This window comes from Macadamia integrifolia, chromosome 3 (assembly GCF_013358625.1).
Source record: "Macadamia integrifolia cultivar HAES 741 chromosome 3, SCU_Mint_v3, whole genome shotgun sequence".
In the NCBI taxonomy this organism is placed as follows: Eukaryota; Viridiplantae; Streptophyta; class Magnoliopsida; order Proteales; family Proteaceae; genus Macadamia; species Macadamia integrifolia.
In genome coordinates this window covers 34,531,317-34,554,317 of record NC_056559.1, presented here as the reverse complement: position 1 = coordinate 34,554,317, position 23,001 = coordinate 34,531,317, and the positions used below count along the sequence as shown (strand labels likewise).

The 23,001-nt window shown below is 36.4% G+C and overlaps 3 protein-coding genes and 1 pseudogene across 5 annotated transcripts; 2 read left to right on the top strand and 2 right to left on the bottom strand.

Annotated features, from left to right (window-relative positions):
- Positions 1-2,457: 2,457 nt before the first annotated feature.
- LOC122073487 (cytosolic enolase 3-like) lies at positions 2,458-6,948 on the top strand. Of its 3 annotated transcripts, XR_006138803.1 has the most exons (4): positions 2,458-2,924; positions 3,031-3,189; positions 3,295-3,471; positions 6,450-6,948. XR_006138803.1 is itself a non-coding variant. In XM_042638083.1 (3 exons), the coding sequence occupies exons 1-3, from the start codon at positions 2,870-2,872 to the stop codon at positions 3,358-3,360; spliced, it is 249 nt and encodes an 82-aa protein (XP_042494017.1). In that variant the 5' UTR covers positions 2,458-2,869; the 3' UTR covers positions 3,361-3,845. The 3 variants fall into 3 exon arrangements, 1 of the variants encoding a protein (XP_042494017.1); XR_006138802.1 differs by lacking the exon at positions 6,450-6,948 and having other exon boundaries at positions 3,295-3,845; XM_042638083.1 differs by lacking the exon at positions 6,450-6,948 and having other exon boundaries at positions 3,326-3,845.
- Positions 6,949-7,143: 195 nt separating this feature from the next.
- On the bottom strand, positions 7,144-8,565 carry LOC122072710 (probable CCR4-associated factor 1 homolog 7). Its single transcript, XM_042637097.1, has one exon. It carries the CDS (start codon positions 8,159-8,161, stop codon positions 7,229-7,231), a length of 933 nt encoding a protein of 310 aa, XP_042493031.1. The 5' UTR covers positions 8,162-8,565; the 3' UTR covers positions 7,144-7,228.
- A 4,437-nt stretch (positions 8,566-13,002) lies between these two features.
- On the top strand, positions 13,003-19,420 carry LOC122074403 (annotated as a pseudogene).
- A 452-nt stretch (positions 19,421-19,872) lies between these two features.
- Positions 19,873-20,805, bottom strand: LOC122074402 (probable CCR4-associated factor 1 homolog 7). Its single transcript, XM_042639223.1, has one exon. It carries the CDS (start codon positions 20,803-20,805, stop codon positions 19,873-19,875), a length of 933 nt encoding a protein of 310 aa, XP_042495157.1.
- Between the last annotated feature and the right edge of the window lie 2,196 nt (positions 20,806-23,001).

Genomic DNA, 23,001 nt, shown 5'->3' with positions numbered 1-23,001 from the left:
CATGCTTTTTTTTTTTTTTTTTTGTATGTTTTTTTTATTTTATTTTAATTTTTTTTTATTGGGGGGGTGGGGTGGCGGTGGGTGTGGGTAGGGGGCGGATAATCAATGTGGCTGTATTTATTTATTTTTTTTGGGTGAAGTGTTTAGGTACCCACTTGATGTTTAGGTTCGGTTAAGAGATGGTAACCCCACTCTACTATGTCCTAACTCCTAAGTCTTGACATAGCAAGTTTGAAGGCAATCGATGATGCCTTTCTTATTTTCCATTAAGTGAAAAAAAATCATGTAGAGTCACAATTGAGCCAAGTTTTTTTCATTCTTAATTTTACTTACATTCAATTAACACAAACCCTCACGTAATTATCCTTTCCCAATATATCCGCTTCTTTCTCGAAGTCGACTTCAACGCCAATATCCTGAGATGCATGGGAAATTTTTGTCGGCACATATGTGCTCAGTAGCATTAGTGGTGATGCACACCTGGGTAATAGCTTAGTGGTTTGGCACTACTCTTAAGAGGGTGTTCAGGGATTGATCAGTGGATCACTCCACTTGTAAATGCACTGGTGTTGTCATGTACTATTATTTCCCCTTCCTCTCTATCCCTTGGGCCTAGTGCGTGCCCACTTCCCCTGTACAATTTTATATTCATAACTGGGTTTAATGGCTGCAGTTATAGCTGATCCGGGTGGAGGCATTTTCATATCAGACCAAAAGAAACGGTAGGAGGGCATGTGCTTGCCCATGCCGCCACAATAAGATTGATGTTTAGGAAGGGTAAAGGAGAACAACGAGTCTGCAAGGTCTTTGATGCCCTTAATCTGCCTGAGGCCGAAGCCATATCCTCTTGAATTTTATTTCTTACTAAAATCTGCAGCTCATCACTAGATGGCACCCTGGGCACCATTAACCATTTGATTATGACTATAATGATGGCTCCAGTCGGACCACCATCACCTACTGAATGTTAACTGCTCATGTTTGCTTGAGCTACCAGAAGTACAAAACCTGAAGTTCAGATGACACCTAACAGCTTATCTGCAATTCCACCAATTTGAGCTAAAAAAGACAAGTCTCTATCCTTATATGCCAAAATGTATCAGTATAAATTTCAACAGATATTAACCTCAGATTGAATCATTCTCAATAATCGAATACTTCAAAGGGGGAAACAATGATCTTCCTTGTCGTTGGTTATCTGTTCTTGTAGAGTTGCGTACTCAAAGGCATCGTTTGACAATGTTCCGTTTCTGTGTTTCTGCATTTTTTTGTTCTTAGAAATGGAGAAATAGCCTAAAGAGCATTTGATAAAGTTGTTCTGTTTCACCCATTTCTAGAAACATAAATCAAAATTTATGCCTATTTATAATTCTAGAAACGACTTTAACGAAACAAGTTGGATATTTCGTCATTTCTAGAAACGAATTTGAGAGAGAAAAAAAGGTTGTTGTACTTGATAAATCTCTCAACTATTTAAACATAAAAATAGGCAGCCAAACCCTCTCTCACTTTTGGGCATCCAAAGATATTGAATTTTTTAATGGCATTATGTCTACAAAAAACATTTCGAGAAACATATTTATCAAACACCAAAAAATCTATTTTTGTTTTCAAAAACGTGAAAAGCCTTTTCTGTTGTTTCTGTGTTCTGCTGTTTCTAGATATAGAAACAACAGAAACATTATCAAACGGTGCCAAAATGAACATTCATTGGATGTAAGTAGAAGGTGAAGGAATTGATGTAGAAAATCAAAGGTGTTTCCTAGTTCCCAACCCCGCAAAAACTAACAAATATATATAGCTTCTACAATAACTCACCTTCGTTGGAAACTTTCCTTCACTTCGTGGAAAGATGCTGCTAACTCCACCTTCGGACAAGGTAAGCTCCTTCCTTCTCCTTCACTTTCGATTGCGTGGGATTTTTGGGGTTATTGTCTTATAAAAGTAAGAAGGGGTGTAATAGTAATTTTATGTTGGGTTTGTATGATTAGGGGTAATTAGGTATTTTTCATTTTCAAAACTAACATCAGTCTAATTAACGGTGTTAAGATTTATGGGTTTAAATTTAATAAATGAAATTTGACGGGGGAGGACGTAATATAGGCAAACGCAAGGAAATGTTGATGTATTTACCCAAAATTATATGTAAAATATATTATTATTATTAAACATAATTTAAAAATCAAGTAATTTATATAATCAGATTGGATCATATAGAGTAATGATTATAAATTTTTTTTTTTTAATATAAAAATGTCACTTCTCTTCCCTTCAAATTCCCTTTGCAACCAAACCAACCTGATCACATACCCTATCCTATTGTTAAGGCAACTTTGAGCCGGTTCTGACTGATTTCTCATTAATCCTCATCGGACCAGAATCGCCTAGGACAATCCCGGATCCGAAATCCGGATTTTTAAACCTGTAACGTCTAATTGTGAGGCACACGGACGGGCACGCATTGATGCGGCGGTTCTTTCATCTCCCTAAAGAGTAGAAACATAACCTTCAAACCTCCATAGTGACAGTGAGAAAGCGCGGGCGCGATGTTGATGAAGAACCAGAGGCCAAATGGTTAGTCGAAGGCGTTTGTCGCGACAAGGATCAAGTCTTCACAGAAGATATAGATTGCCATGATCTAGGGCACAGAGCTATTTGTTTATTCCGATTTCAGCAACAAGAATTTCAACAGATTCCTGGTTTGGGCGATGAACTAAGGAGTCGAGATCCTTGCATTTCCGTTTGGAGAAGAAGCTAAAACCCTGGATATTCGAGTTTCCATCGTTTCTGGAATAGATACAGACGGAACTAAACAAAATGTCTGTGCAAGAATATCTGGACAAGTACTTGCTCTCCCGGAAAATTGAGGATGCTGTTAATGCTATGCCGTTTGGGCAAAGGCTCCAGATCCCGTACTGCTCATCGTAAGTTCCTTCTGATTTTGATACTTGTAAACTGGTTTATTGCCTGATCATATGTGATTCCTTCCGTCATTTTGACTAGTCTTCTTCAATTGTATGAAAAATTCAGTCAAATCATATGAAAAGAAAGCCGTTCCTTCTGTAATCACGAAGATCAAAGCCAGGCAGATCCTTGATAGTAGTGGGATTCCTACTGTTGAAGTCGACTTGTACACTAATAAGGGGGTGTTTCGGGCTCCAGCTCCTAGCGGTGTTTCTACTGGAATATGTATGTCGACCTTTACGAATTCAGGACGCTACAGTATTTTTGGTTTTTCTTGTTGGGCTTAAATCACGACCATACTAGCTCTATTTTTATGTTCTTTGAACCCAGGAATGAAGCTGTTTTGAATTACGTGATGCAGACAAGGGAAAATATCTTGGACATGGTGTTTCTTGAGCTGTTTAGATTCTCAATGAGTAGATATCTGAAGCCTTGATTGGTTTAGATCCAATACATCAGTATCAAATTGATCAGGCATTGATAGATGTGGACAAAACTGAAAATAAGGTAATACTTTGCTTCCCAATTTTGGGGGATGTGGTAGGCTTTTGCATATTTGTGGCCATTTATGCTTGGAAATCATGGTTGAATAGAACGAGCTTCATGGTTCAATTTATTCTTTTAGTTCAGGTTCTGTTTTATCAGCTGTTGAATTTTGTTTGATTACACAACATTAATATTAAGAGATGATTTTAAAACATTCCTACTCTTGAAGTCGACTTGTACACTAATAAGGAGATGTTTCGGGCTCCAGCTCCTAGCGGTGTTTCTACTGGAATAGTGGAATGTATGTCGACCTTCACTCGAGTGATCCATTTGTTTTGATTCAGAATGCTACAATATTTTTTCTTGGTAAAAACTACTATACTATTGCTTGCTGCTTTCTTCCTCCAAATTAAGTTTCCATTTTAATTTCAATTCGTTCCTTCTACTGACCTATCTATTTTATGATATATTAATCTATTTTACATGTTTGTTAGTTCTTGCGGAAATTAATAACATACCAGAGCTAGTTCTTTGATTATAATGTTGATCACCTTCCAAGCATTTCTTTGAGGTTTATTAAGTTGGGTAATGTCATTCTTTCTTGTAACTGGTCCTGGAGGTGATGAGGGGGTCATGTGTAGTCTAATGGTTTTAAAATACAAAGAAAGCTAAAAAACACTTGTACTCCCTACTTTTGAAAAATGAAAAGGTCCGTCCCTCCCATGTCCCTTTTGCCGGCTAGCTTTAGTGAAGAAACTTCTATATAAAATGAAAAGATAGAATCACCACAACTTATAAACTACCTGAATTCAGGCAATAACTTGAGAACTCCTATCTAAATATATAGGAGAACTGCACTTCAGGTCTCTTGCAAATGCTAAATAACAACTGTCAAGTACTCTCTTCTTTGTTAAGTGATGACACCACCACTTCTTCCTCTTCCTCTTCTTTTGTGGTTGGTGATACAGCCTGGGAAACTATGGTGGCCTTAATAGTAGCCGGTGAAGATGTGGGGGTGGTATTAGTGACAACCACTTTGATTTGATCATCTGCTTCACTGCAGCTCTGGGATGGCACAAGTGAGACATCATCTTTTTCCCCTTTCCCCAGAGCACCGGATACAAACACTATCAGCACTGCCCCTGCAAATAGAATTCAATCAACACATGAAAATTACACTAATTATAATTCTATCGATGAAAGTAACAACAGAATAACCCATTTATACCTTCCACATGTAGCTTTTCGTTGAGGAGAAAAGAGTCCAAGAATGCAACCAACACAAGCATTAGAGGATTGAAGACATACAAATAATGGTCCCCTTTCCCTAATCGCCCACACTATCAATGTATACATCAGCCCTGATGATAGTATTCCCTAAAACATCACTACATCACAATCATTCATCACTTTAAACTTCAAATCTTCAATCCAAATTCATGTGAAATCTCATACACTGTAAGCTACAGTGCAAAGTCTGATATTCCAGCCAAGGTTCCGCTCTTCCCACTTCCTCTTTATGCACAGAGCATAAATGACACTCTGTATTGCTTCCATCTGAACCATCAGAGCCAAGCTCGATGAGGAGCACGGGTACCTCCCACTCATCTTCGTCTGAAAAACAAAAAAACCAACTCAGAAAGAGAAATTTTAGTGGAGGATATTATGGGTATTCAATTATCACTGCCATGATATATGTTATTGCTGGAATAAGATTTGTTAATGTAGTAACTGATGTTAATGATAAACTTGACAAGTATAGGTTCTGTGACAACACCCAGATCGATAAAAAGGAAGATTTGTTTTTGAATTATTAAGCAAAAAAAAAATTAAATTATACCAAGAAAGAATGTATTTGCCACTTGCAGTATTTGTCTACAGTTGTGCATGTTTAAGAGCTTAGGGTTTGTTAAATCCATCGTTAATATATAGTAATGAAAACCAAATATAAAGAAAAAAATCAGAGCTGCATGGGTTAAAAATATTGGGAGTTGCCTAGTAGCATAATGGGTAAGTAACACCAAATTACAAAGACCACCTTATGGTGCTGTGGCAATTTGGCCACATAATTGCCACATCAGCAAACACCTAAAATCTTTGTATGACCCATATTACCAGGGTAGAGAGAATTTTCACAAAGAATTGGGTTGTCTATAGTTGGTTCATCTGTGTCTTGATCTATTATTAATCTCCTTGCTTTCTTCTCTAATTCTTTTTTTATCTCTATGGAAAAGGTCATTATTAGAGCTTTCACAAGTGCAGTCATGTTCTTAGCATGCACTTGTACACCTCTTTTGCTATCCAGATACAAAGAGTACCGTAACTTCATGCCACCATGAGAAAGTAGGAACTTGGAAGCCCAGATGCACTCATGCACATGGGTGTTTTTGTTATCCTGGATCCATAGAAAATGGCCTCCTATGGTTCTCATAAAAATTATTCTTTGATCACTTTAGTAGAAAAGCTAAGGTATCAACATCCTCTGTATAAGAAGTCTCAAAGACAAACCATCCAATTTAACTTTAGTGGGTTTGATTTTCATCCAATGAAATTACCTTCCAACTGTCATTGTTTGTTTGTGGACATTAACCCACTTCTGTTTAAGACCTTAATAGAACTTGCCATTTAAAAAGAGAGAGAGAGAGAGAGAGAGAGAGGAAAATACCTATATTGATGATATAAACCTCATGATCAGCTAAAAGAAAAATTTTAACAAAAGAAGAATAGATTCTTTTCAAAAGTTGATGCAGACAAATAAATTGGACAAAACATCAATGTAGACAGCATTCCTATATTTTGATGATATAAATTAACTGTCATGACCAGTTTCAAGAAGAAATATAGTTTTACCCGAAAAACCCAGAAAGAAATGACTGGAAGATTATAATCCATGTCAATGTTGGTCTCTTATTTCTGCAAGCAAGAAGTTGAGTGTAAAAAAAGAGTAATATATCCTTCCATATTGATAATAGTGGCATTTGATGTCTGTTCTCTTGCAGTTAAATGAAAGGAAGAAATGGTAGTAAGAGAACCTTTCAATGAAGAACTCTAGCAGAGTCAAGAAACTGGTTGCGAAAATGAAACCAAAGGCTACCAAGATTTGCAGAATCATCCCTTCCCGAGTTGCAAGCTTGTACAGTATATTGGCATTGGCAGAGATGAACTGTACCAGTAACATCACAATGGCTGGTTGAATCCATGATCACGGGGAACCATATCTTTTATGTTCGGGACAAAATCAAGCAAAGAAAAACTCAGGTGTAACTTTTGGAAAAGTTACATGATCATAGCAGCAATCACTATTATATATAATGATATTTTTTAACATTCTTTGCCATTTGATTCATTGTATCATTCAAGAATTCAGGTGTAAATTTTGGAAAAGGAAAAAGGCTGAATTTTTCTATCATTTGTATCATTCAAGAATTCAAGTGTTCCTAGTTTGATCGTCTTCTGGTTTTGACTTCTTGATAATCAAAATTGATCCTTGCCTATCTATCACTTGGAACCAAATTAATTCAATGCCAAAAACTCTAAATTGATAGCTCTACAATCATTAGATCAGAATCAATAATGATCTATTTCAATCCATATTGACAGATTTGCCATTCCATTTCTGAGTTTTAGAAGGAAGTTAACTATAAAATCCAACAACATTAGGAAAGCTGTAATATTCATAAGCAGCAAAAGGGAAAAAAAAAAAATTCTCTGTTTCTTCATTGATCAAATCAATATTACAATGCTAAAATTCTTAGATTACATTTGCATGGTGCATGCTTCATTGACAGTGTGGAACATGAACAGTAGGAACTAATGCATGACAATGAGACCACCTAAGTGGACTACTGACTGTCCCAAAGGAAGGTCGTCCATGGTAATATCCACTTGGAACCACAGTGATGAAGTGGGGCTGGGATGGCACAAGTGGGACCCACCTTCTCTTTCTAAAGCTAATACCATAGAGGTATCCTTCATAAGCTCCTTCAATTAGTTGATAAACTTTTTTCATCTTTGAAAACACATTGCTCGTGATCAAGCTATCAGAACCTGCGTGATGAGTCTCTCCAACCCGCTTCACCTCGAGTATTTTAGCTAGACGTTCCAAGCCCAACTCTCCACCTAACAACCCATGATAGAACTTGGCCATAAATTTCAGATCATAAAGCCGAGGAAAGATGGCTCCAACCATAGTCATGAATTCTTGAAGAGTTTCGGGCATCGGATTATTTGCGTTCAAGACTTTAATGAAGTAAGCAATATCATAAACCCCATGAAACGTGAGCCATTGAATCCTATGTCCTTCACACCTTATGATATTTCTGAACCGAGCAGAAAATGCTTTGATATCAACTCCTTCTCTCTTATTCTTTTCCAAATCAATCCCATTCCGAAGTAATAACTCAACGGATGCAGTCACGTGAAGATCGATGGCAGGATCAAAATCATTAAAATTAAATTGCCAAACACCACCGGAGTGAGGGAGATTACCGTATGCATCATTGAATGTGAAACCGAATTGTATTGGCTTCAAGCTATCGACATTGAACTTGATATCTTTGTACCGATCAGTTTCGGATGCAGTTCTTGGTGTGTTGTGCAGAAAACCAGGAAATTCAGTATCAAAGGCAATCCGATTGTAACGGTGGACTATGCTTTCTATGGAAAGCATCTCTTCCTCAAAATTTGAACTCCAGACATTGCGTGGCTCCATTGATGTGTTCAAACAGTAAACCAAAACCAGAAAAGATGAACTGGAACAATTTTGAAGAATCAGAATAACAACTCGCTTTGGACTGAACAGTAATGAAGAACCAGAACCTGAACTCTGTTTAGGAGAAAGACGATCAAACTAAGAAACACTTTTGAAAAACCAGAACCAGAATAACAACTCTTTGGGATGAACAGTATTGAAGAACCAGAACATAAACTCAAGTTTGGGAGAAAGGCGATCAAAGTAAGAACACTTCTGAAAAACCAGAGGATTTTTGCCTGCCTGATCTCTGCTTTTCTCATTTTTTCAGAAACTCTTCATCCGTTCTTGCTTGAAATAGACTTTCCAAAAATCTAGAGAGAGAAAGAGAGAGATATCTGAAATTGTTGAAGTAGTTTCTAAAATTTGAAACGAGAGAGATTAACGATTGGATTTTTATATAAGTTCAAAATATATAAGTAACAGTCCTAAACAAATAAGGAATAGATCGACTGGGTTACCCGTTATGGAATTTGGTAAGGTTATAATTGTCCTGCAAGAAACGAGATAGTTTTCGGAACTATTATAATTTGGTAGAACCTACGTGGCCTCAACACGTTCACGGCCTGACCACACTCCAAACCCTCGAGCTGCTGCCTTAACCATTGATTTCCGATTTAGAAAAAGGTAACATATTAAATGTTACGAACCTACCGTCCTTCGTTGGACCTAATGCCAATATATTTTTTAAACTTTAACCTAGACCATGATGATAGGACTTAGGGGGTGAAAATTTAGCTTTGACAACCGGAACCCACTATCCCGCCCTGAGCCCAAACAGGGCTTGGGCCAAGTTTTTTTACCTTGAAGATGGGTTAGGATTGAAAAATCCCAACCCTAACCATCAGGTTAGGGTTGAAAATTTCCAATCCTGACCATTGGTTTAGGGTTGAGGTCTCAGCCCGACCCAACCCAACCCAGCCTGAAATTTAACCCTGCATTTTTATAATAGAAATTAGGGTTTTTATAGGTATTTCATTTTTCTATAATTTTTTAATATATGAAATATGAATGGCAAAATCATGTCAATCAAGGTTAATCCAACCGTTGTAGAAGCCAAGGTCAACCCAACCCAACCCAATCCAGCCTGATCCAACTTGGCCCTAATAGGGTCAATTAGGGTCGGGTCGGGTTGGGTTGACATGAACCTGATAGGGTTGGGTTAGACCTGGGTTGAATTTTGAGGACCTAGGGTTGGGTTAGGGTTTTAAAAAACTAGGCCCAACTCGGCCCTGTTTCACCCCTACTAGGACTACACTTAGGAAAATCTTGCATTAATTCATTTAATTTGTGTAATGTCAGTCCAGCAATTGAAGATTGGGAACCTTGAGGTTGAGTGGAGGTGGATTGGGAAATCCATTTTAGATTCAATTGGCAAGACTGCATTTAGAGCCACCATTTACCATATTTTGATGGAATGGAACCTTAGGAATTGGATTAGGCAATCTAGAACTATCCAGCAAATTTAGGAATCGATTTCATATCAAGGTGCGAGCCTATCAAGACTCATATATCGACAACCCCTCTCGCCCTCCCCCGCCCCCGGCCCCGCCCCCGCCCCCCGCCCCCGGCCCCGCCCCCGGAAATAGGTTTGTGCTCTCTTATTGGGGTTTACCTCGGCTCTTGGATCCTGTTGCTTCCCCTAGTTAAGGGTTATTTGTTCTTTGTTGTATATTTTTTTCTCTGGCTTCTGTTGTAAATGGCCTTTTTATGTCTTGTGCTTTGTTGTATATATCAGTTCTTCATCCAAAAAATAAATAATAAATAAATAAATACATAAATAATTCTAATATGAGCTCTTTCATTCCCTCACTCTGCTATAGTGGTTTAGATGAAAATGCAAAGTAAGCAAAGGAAATCTTGCGTTCACTGATTCTTCTGAATATGATCTTTGTTAAGGTGATCATGATCATGCAAATATAAATTCATGGTTTCTTCCCTCAATTAAACTTCCTTATCTCCATCCAATAAATGAAAATTTATTCTCCATTTGCTTAAATGGAGAATATTAAAATAATTACAAGAAATTTGTTTGGGAATAATGCTATCTGTATCTTATCATTTAATCATAATTAGTTTAATATTAGGAAATATACAAGACGGGCTGGCATAAATAATTCTAAACATCTGTCATTTTCTAAAATTTATTTGTTGTAAAATTTGTATGTACATCTATATTGAAGATAATATCTACCTTTTTATATGACATTTAATTACACCACAATGGAGACTCATGCATTCTTGGAATAGATTTTAGATTTACCACACATTTTAAAACTTGATTCTTCTATATTAATTTTCTTGCTTCAGAATGTATTTTAGGCGTAAAATTCATTTCGCACACCAAACACAATTTTAATATTGAAATTAGTGAAACGTCAATGGTAATTTGTTGTCATATCTTTCAAAGTAATTGGTTAAGAAACACTCATTAACAACCATGAGGGGAATCATTCTACCATATATTGCATGTTCTTTGACCTTGTTTTGAATGTTTCTAGTAAATCTAATTAATCTGAATATAAAAGTTTTATGGTGTAAAAGATAAGGCCTTTAGGTACATTAATTAACTTTTCCTTTTAGCTTTACAATAGTAGTGGTAATGATGAGCTCTTACACAAGCTCTTATTTGAATATTCAATCTCTTAGGCTCTCTTTGGTATGATTTTTATTTGTATTTATTAACTATTTTTTAGAAATTATTTGTGAAAATAAATTATGAACCACAAATAGTATTCGTTTGATTACTACTTATAAAATAGATTAAACAATGAGAAAATAGGTTTTAGTTTTCACTTTCAGCTTTGAGCTTCGAACGAGAGAGATGATAAGATTTGGGGTTTTTTATTGGAAAAGTATAAAACATACTAAAGTTACCTATTTACCATTGATTTTGAGTAGTTTAGCACACGCGCTCATTTAAGGTAGCAAAAATCTACATAAATGATCTATTACCACAAATCACAAATAGCTTGAGAGTAGCTATTTGTGATTTATTCTAATTTATTAAAAATATAAATAAGTGCTATAAACTATACCAAACACTTGTAAAAATAGAAATAAGTCAAATAAATACAAATAGAAATCAAACCAAAAAGAGCCTTATTTAATCCAATTAGAGGTATATATGATCAGATATATGGTTGGCTTGCTGTAAAACATGCATCATTAATTCGATTGTGATTCAAGTGATTGGGGAGACATCTAGTCGGCTAGAATTTTGTGATTTAATTTTCTAGATTTCTACCAAGTAGTTGGGATAAGGCTATTTTGAGTTGAATTAAGTATTCCAAAGACAAGTAATTAATACTAAAACTGTTAATTTTGAATTAGATATGTGATGGAACTGATATGAGATTGCTACACAACTTGGTCAAGTCATACTAAGCTGAATTCTTTCATGTCATTTTATGCAGATTCTCCTGTCACCACGAGACTCCAAATGCTTAAATTCAACAAGCATTGGGTGTTTATCTAACTAGCTTGTTTGTATTTTAGAAAAGACTCTGTGTATATGTTTTCTAGTAAAGTCTTCAATAAAATTGTAGGGCATTTTTCATTGTACCAAGTTTCTCTAAGGTCATGGTGAATGGAAAGCCGTTCACCATAGCCCATTTGAGCCACCCAAGGATAGGGTTTGCAAGGTCTTCTCCCTTCAATTGTGTGGTGATGTATACCATGTTATGATTTGTGAATGAAAACTTCTCCCTTTCCCTTCAATAGATAAATTTAAATATCAATTCATAAATTTTTTGCCCTCTCACCGCCCACTTAAAAAAAAAAAAAAAAAAACTAAATATCAGCATACTCTATATAAGAATTCTCAAAGACTCAAACCATCAAATTTAATTTTAGTGGGTTTGATTTAAAATTACCTTCCAACTGCTGTTGTTTGATGATATAAACCCTCATGATCAGCCGAGATTTTTTGTTGACAAAAAAAGAATTGTCTCTTTTCAAAAGTTGATTAAGACAAAATAAATTGGACAAAAATGTAGATCGCATTCCTATATTCTGATTATATAAATCAGCCACATATACAAGAAGCTTAGGACCAGTTTCAAGATGAATTATTGACTTACCCAAAAAATCCAGAAAAAAAATACTGGCTGAATTATTATTTTTGTTGTTGTTGTTTTTTTTTTGTTATATATATTTTTTAAAGAGACTAGCACAGCAATCCACCACCACGATCTCCATTTAAATCGTAAATACATAGATGAAGAATCAAACCTGAGACCATATACCTATTTACATAATTCTCAATTCATCATAACCATCTAGACAGTCTAACCTCTGCCTCAAGAAACATTTATCATTTTAAGACAAAATTGAAAGAGAAATAAATATAATGAAAAAGAGGAGGAGAAAAGAGGCTGAGAAAGATGCATGGCGAACAGTCAAGAAGATCAATCTGCTTTTTTCTTGTTTATGAGAGAGAGAGAGAGAGAGAGAGAGAGAGAGAGAGAGAGAGAAATTGCGTAACGATTGAACCAAGTGCAAATAAATAGAGTTCTCCCGCAATGGATGATATCATAGCAGATAACTAATCATATCATACTAATGTTGATTCAAAGGTTGCCCTAAGGTAACCCCACTCTACTATGTCCTAAGTCTTTGACATGGCAAGTTTGAAGGCAATTCATAATTCCTTTCTTATATTTCAGAGAGTGAAAAAAAAAAAAATCATGTAGAATCACAATTGAACTAAGTTTTCTTCATTCATAATTTTAGTTACATTCAATAAAAAAAAAATCCTCATATAATTATCCTTTCCCAATATATTAGGTTCTTTCTCAAAGATGACTTCAATGCAACATGCCTTTTGCCAATATCCTAAGATGTATGGGAAATTCTGGTCGGCACATGTGTTTAGTAGCATTAGTGTTGATGCACACTTGGGTAATAACGTAGCGATTTGGCATTGCTCTCTTAAGACCATGTTCATAGATTGATAATTGGATCAACTCCCTTTGTAAGTGCACTGATGCTGTCATGTACCATTATTTTCCCTCCTAGTCATGTACCATTATTTCCCCTCCTCTCTACCCCTTGGGCCTAGTAGGTGTCCATTTCTCCCCCACGATTTCATAACCTTATCTTGGTTGCAAGGGGAATAAAAGGAAAGGGAAGTGAAAATTTTTATACTTAAAAAAGAAATGTATGTAATTAATATCCCATGTGACTATATTATTAATTGCAAATCATTTCCTATTTGATTATGAATTTTCACTTTACTTAACATGCAAAACCCTTTGCTATAATATGCAAAATAAAAAGTATAAGGCAATTTATATCAACCTCCCCTTGTGTTTGCCTAAATTACATCGTTCCCCCTCAAATTTCATTTTTTACATGTAGACCCACAAATCTGAACACCATTAGACTGATGTTAGTTTTGAAAATAGAAGACGTAATTGTGTCAATCCAAATAGTATATCGATTGAATGGCACAAATAGGGGTAAAAATTTTTTTAAAAAAAATCATTTTTTAAGATAAAGTAAACATATTTTTATTGGACAAGGGCAATCCTATTGATCTATTCTAATATCATAATGGTTTTGGGACTACCATCTCTCTCTCTCTCTCTCTCTCATGGTTTGAGCTATTGGTATCAGATCAATTCCTATCGATTTTTCATGTTGCAAATCTTAATACTTGACTAATACATTATCGATTGAAATGTTTACACTAGGGATAAAATGTCAAAAAATTTGCTTTGAAGGAAAATCAGGGATGCTTATGTTCGATGCTAGTGATACCGATATGGTATTCAATTTATCGGATAAAAATATCTTTATTTATCTTTTTAAAAAATCAGATTTTAACTTTCTTAGCCTTGATTCATATCGTTCAACTTATATGATATTGATTAAGTATTATGATTAGAGACATGCCAAACTTATGGATCACCCAATACAAACTATCCGATACCAATACTTAGAACCATGGATCCAATACGATGCACTAAAACCATATCGACTCCCTCTCCCTCTTACAATGGATAAAAGAATAGACTTCGATTTTGACACCAAATGTTTTAGACTTCTATTTTGTTTGTTTTTCTTTCTGAGGGTTATCTGGGGGTTAAATCCCAGGCCCGAGGGAACCCAATCGGTAAAATCCAAAGCAGGGCTCAGCCCACTTGTTAATTGTGTCAGACTTAAACCCAGATTTAATGTTATTCGGTTGTTTTAGGTGGAGAAATCCGAAATCGGAAATCCGAAATCCGAAATCCTATCCAACGTTTATCCGATTGAGACTTATAAATTAATAACCCCAATTTAGTCAAGCATGTTTAAAGGCTAAAGCTCATTTAGAGTCTGGTTAAAGATCAATTCAATTGATTCAATAGTGATGAACCTAGAAAAAAGGGTTGAGGGTTGGAACAAACTTATAATAAGAATTCTTGAAATTTCTTGGGAATTCTTGATTGGTGCTGAGCTAACTATAGCGCAAAGTCGGATCTCTTTAGTTAATAAGATTCAAAAGGTTTATCGATGCCATGGGGTGCAGATCCATAATAGGCATATAGAAATTATTGTATGTCAAATAGCATAATCTTGATAGCTCTTCTTGTTTCTTTTTCTTTTTTAAACCAAGGTGTCGAAGAATCCTCGAGGGAGATTAGAGCAGCAACCCATTACCACGGTCTCCACTTAAATCATAGTTGCATCGATGGGGAATCGAACTCGAGACCATGCGTCTATCAACACAATTTCCAATTCACCCTAATCATATAGGCAACCCACGGATGAGTTGAATAAAATATCAGTACCACATTGACCTAGCCTATGATGATTGATTACGACCTAGCACAACCTCACTAATTTACAAGCCTTTTTTACATATGGCCACGATTTTTAGTATTGACATCGAATGGATGGTATCGACCATTCGTATTGGTATCAATCATGAATGATATTAATATTCTAATTAATATATGAATCAATTGATATGATAGGGACTGGGGTTACATGAAAGCAACTATCTCACATAGGGGGGTCAATGGGTCGGTTTGGCCTGTTTTTGGTCCAAATTGAATCGTTTTGGTGTGAGAATGGTGAAATCAAAATCGAATAATAAGGAAATTATGGTTTCGGTGTGTGTTTTGTTTCGGATATTTGTCCAAATTTGGATTTGATTTTCCATACAAAACTATGTAAAAATTTGATTTTTTTTTTAATGAATTTTGAACTTTTGGGATTTTTTACCTGTTTATTTCGGTTTTTGATGTGATTCGGTTTGTTACTGAGGTTACAATCCAACCAAAACTGACCCAATAAGCCTTTGATCCAATTGGTCTGGGTTCAATCGACTTGGTCTAGGATGGTTTTATCGGTTCGATTTAGATATTGACACCCCTCTCCCATCATATGTGAATAGCCCTGGAGGCATACAAAGGACTTGGGCACGCTGTCATAAAAAGCTAGCCGTTTAAGGATAAATTCAATCTGCCCCAGCTCCCGCTCCCGCTCGGTAGCACCCTGCCTTCCTCATTTTTCTTTTGCCTAGTCTCTCTCTCTCTCTCTCTCTCTATCACAGACTACAAACGTAGTGAAATCTCCACATCAAAAAGAGATTGTTCTATAGATCAGAATGTGGCTCGATCGGATTGGTTCATCTTCAAGCTCAGCAGAGAAGGGAAGATTGCTGAGGCTCGTCAAATCTTTGATCGAATGCCTATGCGGGATGTTGTTACATGGACGGCTGTTATCTGTGGGTACATCAAATGTGGAATGATAGAAGAAGCACGGCTTCTCTTTGATGAAGTGAATGCAAAGAAGAATGTTGTCACATGGACAGCAATGTTGTCTGGTCATATCCAATTGAACCAGATTTTAGGAGCAGAGGAGCATTTTAGGCAGATGACTCACAAGAATGTCATCTCTTGGAACACTATGATTTCTGGATATGCACGGAATGGTCGAATTGATTCTGCTTTTGAGCTATTTTTCAGAAAATTTCTGATAGCAATGTTGTTTCTTGGAACACAATCATAACAGCCATGGCTCAACATGGAAGAATTGATGAAGCACGAGGACTTTTTGATAGGATGCCAGAGAGAAATGTTATATCTTGGACAGCAATGAAGCACGAACTCTATTTAATAGGACGCCTGAGCGAAATATTGTTTCTTGGAATGCCATGATGACTGGTTATGCCCAAAATTTGAGGTTGGATGAAGCTGAAGAATTGTTTGAGAGAATGACTGAGAAGGACATTCCATCATGGAATACGATGATTACCGGTCTTATTCAGAATGGAGATCTAAGGAGAGCCAGGAAACTGTTCAATGAGATGCACAGAAGCAATGATGATCACTGGACATGTTCAAGATGGGCAAAGTGAGGAAGCTTTAAAGGTTTTCTCAGTAATGCAGGCCGACGGAATCAAGCCTGATCAAGGAACCTTCGTAAGTATATTAAGTGCTTGTAGCAATTTAGCAGGGCTTGGTGAGGGAAGGCAAATCCATCATATTTGGTTAACTTGTGCTTGATTCTGGTAATCTTTGTTAATATTTAATGCCTTTGTTGCTGATTATTCCACATTTTATGGTGGTGGCTAGGATATATCACTCCCTGTGAAAAGTTCGAGAAAATTATAATAACGTGTTACTAGTTTCTGATAGGATATGTTATAGGCATCAATGTTATTTTAGTTTCTGATAGGATATGTTATAGGCATCAATGTTATTTTTGGCATTATGATCTTGTTGGTTTCCATGTAACTTTTTTTCTATGCTACTACCCTCTAATTTATTTAAATGCTCTACTGTATGTCCTTTAGGTGAAGGAGAAGGATATTGCGGGGTTTGTGCAATTCTGTGTTCGTTGGTGTAAACATTGGTAAATATTCTATTCTGGCCTGATAGTTACAGTATCCAAAAGAGAGTATGATATTTCTTTCTACTGTTTGACTACTGATCCTGGCAAAGTTTGGTTTCAGTAAGAATTTGGGTTCATTGTGGGAGGACCTAGGAAGGGCCATGGAAGGGGAAGATGCGATAGAGATAGGACAAGTTGACTGCTCCACAAGCAAACCAGTTTGTACCAAAGTGGACATCCATTCATATCCTACATTCAAGCTCTTTTCTGATGGAGAAGAAGCTGCAAAATATCAGGGTAATTTTGAACTGTATTTGGTTGCAAGTTAGTAGTTATCAGTTTCCTCTTCAATATTCATAGGATTGTGCTTGTAGCTCCCCGAGTCTTATCCCCGTCTCATACAGTCTAACGATGACAAAAATTGAAAGAATAAGAAAATCAGACAGCAAACATCGTATTGAGTCCGTATTTGAGATAAATAAGAAATTCAAACAAATCCATCTGGTTGACAATATCGTCCAACAATTAACTCAGTGAAGCCTACTGCAGGAGGGGTATTTTTCAATTACTGCTGAAACACAACATACTGAAGCTTAGTTCAGATGAACTCAAGAAGCAATATAGAAATCCACTGCATATTACTAGTTGGTAATTAAGAGTTGAGGGTTAGTGGAAAAGAGAACAGAACATAACCTTTTTTTTTGCCTTAGCCAGATTGTCAGTTAGAGAAGGTTCAGAAGTGTTTTTTGTTGAAATACAAGGGCAGACATATGTGCTACCACTTCTTCTGGTTGAAGGTCATCCAGTTGGTTCTCAAATAAGCACTCTGTTGATATCAATTCATCTCACATGCCACACGGCCCTTGATCTGAACTACAAGGTCAGCGTCTATACAGCCAATTTCCTTTAGCACATCAATCTGCAAAATCATAAGACAAGATGTTACTAAGAGTCAGTATCATGCATCAATACTAATCAGATAAATCAACAGCCAAGAACACATTTTTGTCATTAACCAGATACCATGCACAAGGAACAAAGTAGAGAAATTTTTTAAACTTACATGATGAGCCTAGGTTCACCTACTTATAACTTAATAACAGGAAATTACAAGGACAGAAATAGTCTAACACAATTACAACTAAACCCAACTAATAATAAAGACATTTCCCAAGAAAAAAACCTACACTATAATGTTTAACAGATAGAATATGGACAAAGGATAACCCACCTTAATTGGCGAGAGGTCATAAAAGAAGAAAACTCCAGGAAGAGATGGACGACCAAATTCTCCACCCCTCAAATGCTCTGTTACAGAGAACTGCAAAAAAATACACATTCTACTGCATCTGAGGTTATATGATAAAAAAAAAGTGGCAACTTAGATGTGTATAGGAACACCTGGTTTGACTGGATAGTGTGTCTATTTATGTCAGTATATACAGCCGGGACCACCTGCAGAATAGACCACGAACCAAGTAAACATCCTCATTTCTGAATAAGGTTGTTCATGATTACCTCATTACACCTTATTAATGAGTAGACCCCATTGTAATCTATATATATATATATATATATATAAATCTCTCACAGATTCAATATATCTCATATCTCAAGTCTTTATATTTTCTAACAAAATTGTATATATAAATAGTTAAATAAAAATGTATTTATAAACAACCACTCGTAAAATGTTTTAAAACCCAATCCAGTATGTACTCTAAATGTGAGGAGCTAGACATTGCAAGAGATATGTTCGATAGATCAAGCCAAAGGGGTGTTGTGTCTTGGAATGGAATAATTGCAGCCTATGCACAACAACATGGCTATGATAGAGAAGCGATCTACCTGTTCAAAGAAATGCAGAAATACGGGTTCAAACCTGAAGATGTCACTTATGTTGGGGTGCTGTCTGCTCACAGCCACTCTGGTTTGGTGGACGACGGTATGAAGTATATTGAGGAATTGAAGAAAGACAGATCCATTGATGTAAGAGAATACCATTATGCTTGTTTGGTTGGCCTTTGGGGCAAGCTGAAGGTTTAAGGAGCCGCTTGATTCATAGAGAATTTAGTCATGGACTAAGCCATCTGCTAGTGTGTGGGGAGCTCTTCTTGCAGGGTGTAATGTTCAAGGGAGCCAGATGATGCAGGGACTTACATGTTGCTATCAAGCATATATGATTCAGCTGGGAAACAATTTAGACATGTCCACAAATAGTAGCAGAACTACGGGGGTTGAATCCATCCAGTGCACTAGGTGGCCAGCTACCGGCAAAAGCCATAACTTGGATCTCCTGGGCATTTGAAGAAAAAGATGATCACCTTCAACAAGTCTTCCCACTCCAACTCCCAACCTTCATATTCTGTATTTCCTCTGTGCAACCACATGGCGAGAGAACTGGACCAGTTGATCCATTCAAGGTCAAATAATATAAACACCGTTTCCACTGGAAGACTTGCCATACAAAAATCATCCCATCCCTGGCTGTGTAAGCATTTTGAGTGTATCAGACCATGAACGAAAGTGAGGGAGGAGAAACTTCAAATCTAAACCCAGCAATCCAATGCCAAAAACTCTAAAATTGATAGCTCTGCAATCATTAGATCAGAATCAATCATGATCAATTTCAATCCGTATTGACATATTTGCCATTCCAATTCTGACTTTTAAAAGGAAACTAACTATAAAATCCAACAACAATAGGAAAGCTGTAAAGAAACTAGAAGGGAAGCAATTCATAAGCAGCAAAAGTGGAAAAAAAAAAAAATCACTGTTTCTTCATTGATCAAATCAATATTACAATGCTAAAATTCTTAGATTACATTTGCATGGTGCATGCTTCATTGACAGTGTGGAACATGAACAGTAGGAACTATTGCATGACAATGAGACCACCCAAGTGGACTACTGACTGTCCCAAAGGAAGGTCGTCCATGGTAATATCCACTTGGAACCACAGTGATGAAGTGGGGTTGAGATGGCACAAGTGGGACCCACCTTCTCTTTCTAAAGCTAATACCATAGAGGTATCCTTCATAAGCTCCTTCAATTAGTTGATAAACTTTTTTCATCTTTGAAAACACATTGCTCGTGATCAAGCTATCAGAACCGGCTTGATGAGTCTCTCCAACCCGCTTCACCTCGAGTATTTTAGCTAGACGTTCCAAACCCAACTCTCCACCTAACAACCCATGATAGAACTTGGCCATAAATTTCAGATCATAAAGCCGAGGAAAGATGGCTCCAACCATAGTCATGAATTCTTGAAGAGTTCCTGGCATCGGATTATTTGCATTCAAGACTTTAATGAAGTAAGCAATATCATAAACCCCATGAAACGTGAGCCATTGAATCCTATGTCCTTCACACCTTATGACATTTCTGAACCGAGCAGAAAATGCTTTGATATCAACTCCTTCTCTCTTATTCTTTTCCAAATCAATCCCATTCCGAAGTAATAACTCAACGGATGCAGTCACGTGAAGATCGATGGCAGGATCAAAATCATTAAAATTAAATTGCCAAACACCACCGGAGTGAGGGAGATTTCCGTATGCATCAGTGAATGTGAAACCGAACTGTATTGGCTTCAAGCTATCGACATTGAACTTGATATCTTCGTACCGATCAGTTTCGGATGCAGTTCTTGGTGTGTTGTGCAGAAAACCAGGAAATTCAGTATCAAAGGCAATCCGATTGTAACGGTGGACTATGCTTTCTATGGAAAGCATTTCTTCCTCAAAATTTGAACTCCAGACATTGCGTGGCTCCATTGATGTGTTCAAACAGTATACCAAAACCAGAAAAGTTGAACTTGAACAATTTTGAAGAACCAGAATGACAACTCGCCTGAACGGTAATGAAGAACCAGAACGTGAACTCAGTTTGGAGAAAGACGATGAAACTAAGAAACACTTTTGAAAAACCAGAACCAGAATAACAAGTCGATCAAACTAAGAACACTTCTGAAAAAACAGAGGATTTTTGCCTGCCTGATCTCTGCTTTTCTCCTTTTTTTCAGGAACTCTTCATCCGTTCTTGCTTAAAATAGACGGCAGTCACGTTCAGGTCTAGTTTCTAAAAAATCTAGAGAGAGAGAGAGAGAGAGAGGAATATCTGAAATTGAATTAGTTTCTAAAATTTGAAAAGAGAGAGAATAACGATTCGATTTTTATCTAAATTCAAAATATACGAGTACCGGTCCTAAACTAAGAAGGAATAGATCGACTGGGTAACCCGTTGTGGAATTTGGTTAAGGGTATAATTGTCCTACAAGAAACGAGATAATTTTGGGAACTATACTAATTTGGTAGCCCCTTCGTGGCCTCACATTTTCACGGCTTTACCACCCTCCAAACCCTTGAGCCGTTACCTGAACCATTGATTTTCGATCTATTGATTTTAGATCTAGAGAAAGAAAACATACTAAATGTTATGAACCTATCGTCCTCCGTTGGATCTAATTCTTATATATATTTTAAATTTTAACCTAAATTGTAATGCTATGATTTAGGGGGTGAAATTTTGGCCCTAACAATGCGAACCTGCCCTGGCCTACCCTAAGCCCGAACAAGGCTTGGGCCAAGGTTTTTTACCTTGAGGGTGAGTTAGGATTGAAAAATCCCAACCTTGAGTCAGGGTTGGGTTAGGTTAGGGTTGAGGCCTCAGCCCGACCCGGCCTGAAATTTAACCCCGTATTTTTATAATAGAAATTAGGGCTCCTATAGGTATTTCATTTTTCTATAATTTTTTAATATATGGAAATGAATGACAAAACCATGTCAATCAAGGTTAATCCAACCATTAACTCATTTAATTTGTATAAATGTTAATCTAGCCATTGAAGATTGGGAACCTTGAGGTTGAGTGGAGGTGGATTGGGAAATACTTCAGAGCGAAATTCATTTTATATTCAATTGGCAAGATTGCATTCAAAGCTACCATTTACCACATTTTAATGGAGTGGAACCTTAGGAATTGGATTAGGCAATCTAGAACTATCCTGCAAATCTAGGAATCGATCTCATATGAAAGTGTGTGCCTATCAAGACTCATGTATTGACAACCCTCCCCCCTCCCTTGCCCCTAGAAATAGGTTTGGATCCTGTTGCTTCCCCTAGTTAAGAGTTGTCTGTTCTTTGTTGTATATTTTTTCTTTAGCTTCTCCTGTAAGGGGCCTTTTTATTTCTGCGCTTTGTTGTATATATTAGTTCTTTATCCAAAAAATAAGTACATAAAATATCCTGATATGAGCATTTTATGAGCTCTTTCATTCCCTTAAACTTCCTTATCTCCATCTAATAAATAAAAATTTATTCTCCATTTTCTTTAATGGAGAATATTAAAATATTTTCTAAAATTTGTTGAAGAATAATGCTATCTGCATCTTATCATTTAATCATATAATTAGTTCAATATTAGGATATATACAAGACGGGCTGGCATAAATAGTTCTAAACATCTGCCATTTTCTAAAATTTATTTGTTGTAAAATTCGTATGTACATCTATATTTAAGATAATATCTTTTTTATGACATTTAATTACACCACAATGGAGACTCCTGCATTCTCAGAATAAATTTTAGGTTTGCCACATATTTTGAAACTTGATTCTTCTATATTAATTTCTCGCTTCATAACATATTCTAGAGCTAAAATTTATTACGAGAATGCATACCAAACACATTTGAAATTTAAATCAGTGAAACGTCATTGGGTAATTTGCTTGTCATATCCTTCAAAAGTAATCGGTTAGCAAACACTCAGTGACAACCATGAGGGGAATCATTCTACCATATATAGCATGTTCTTTGACCTTGTTTTGAATGGTTCTAGAAATCTAATTAATCTGAATATATAAAGTTTATGGTGTAAAAGATGAGGCCATTAGGTACATTAATTAGTTTTTCTTTTACCTTTACAATAGCAGAGGTGATGACGAGCTCTTAAACAAGCTCCTAATAGGAAA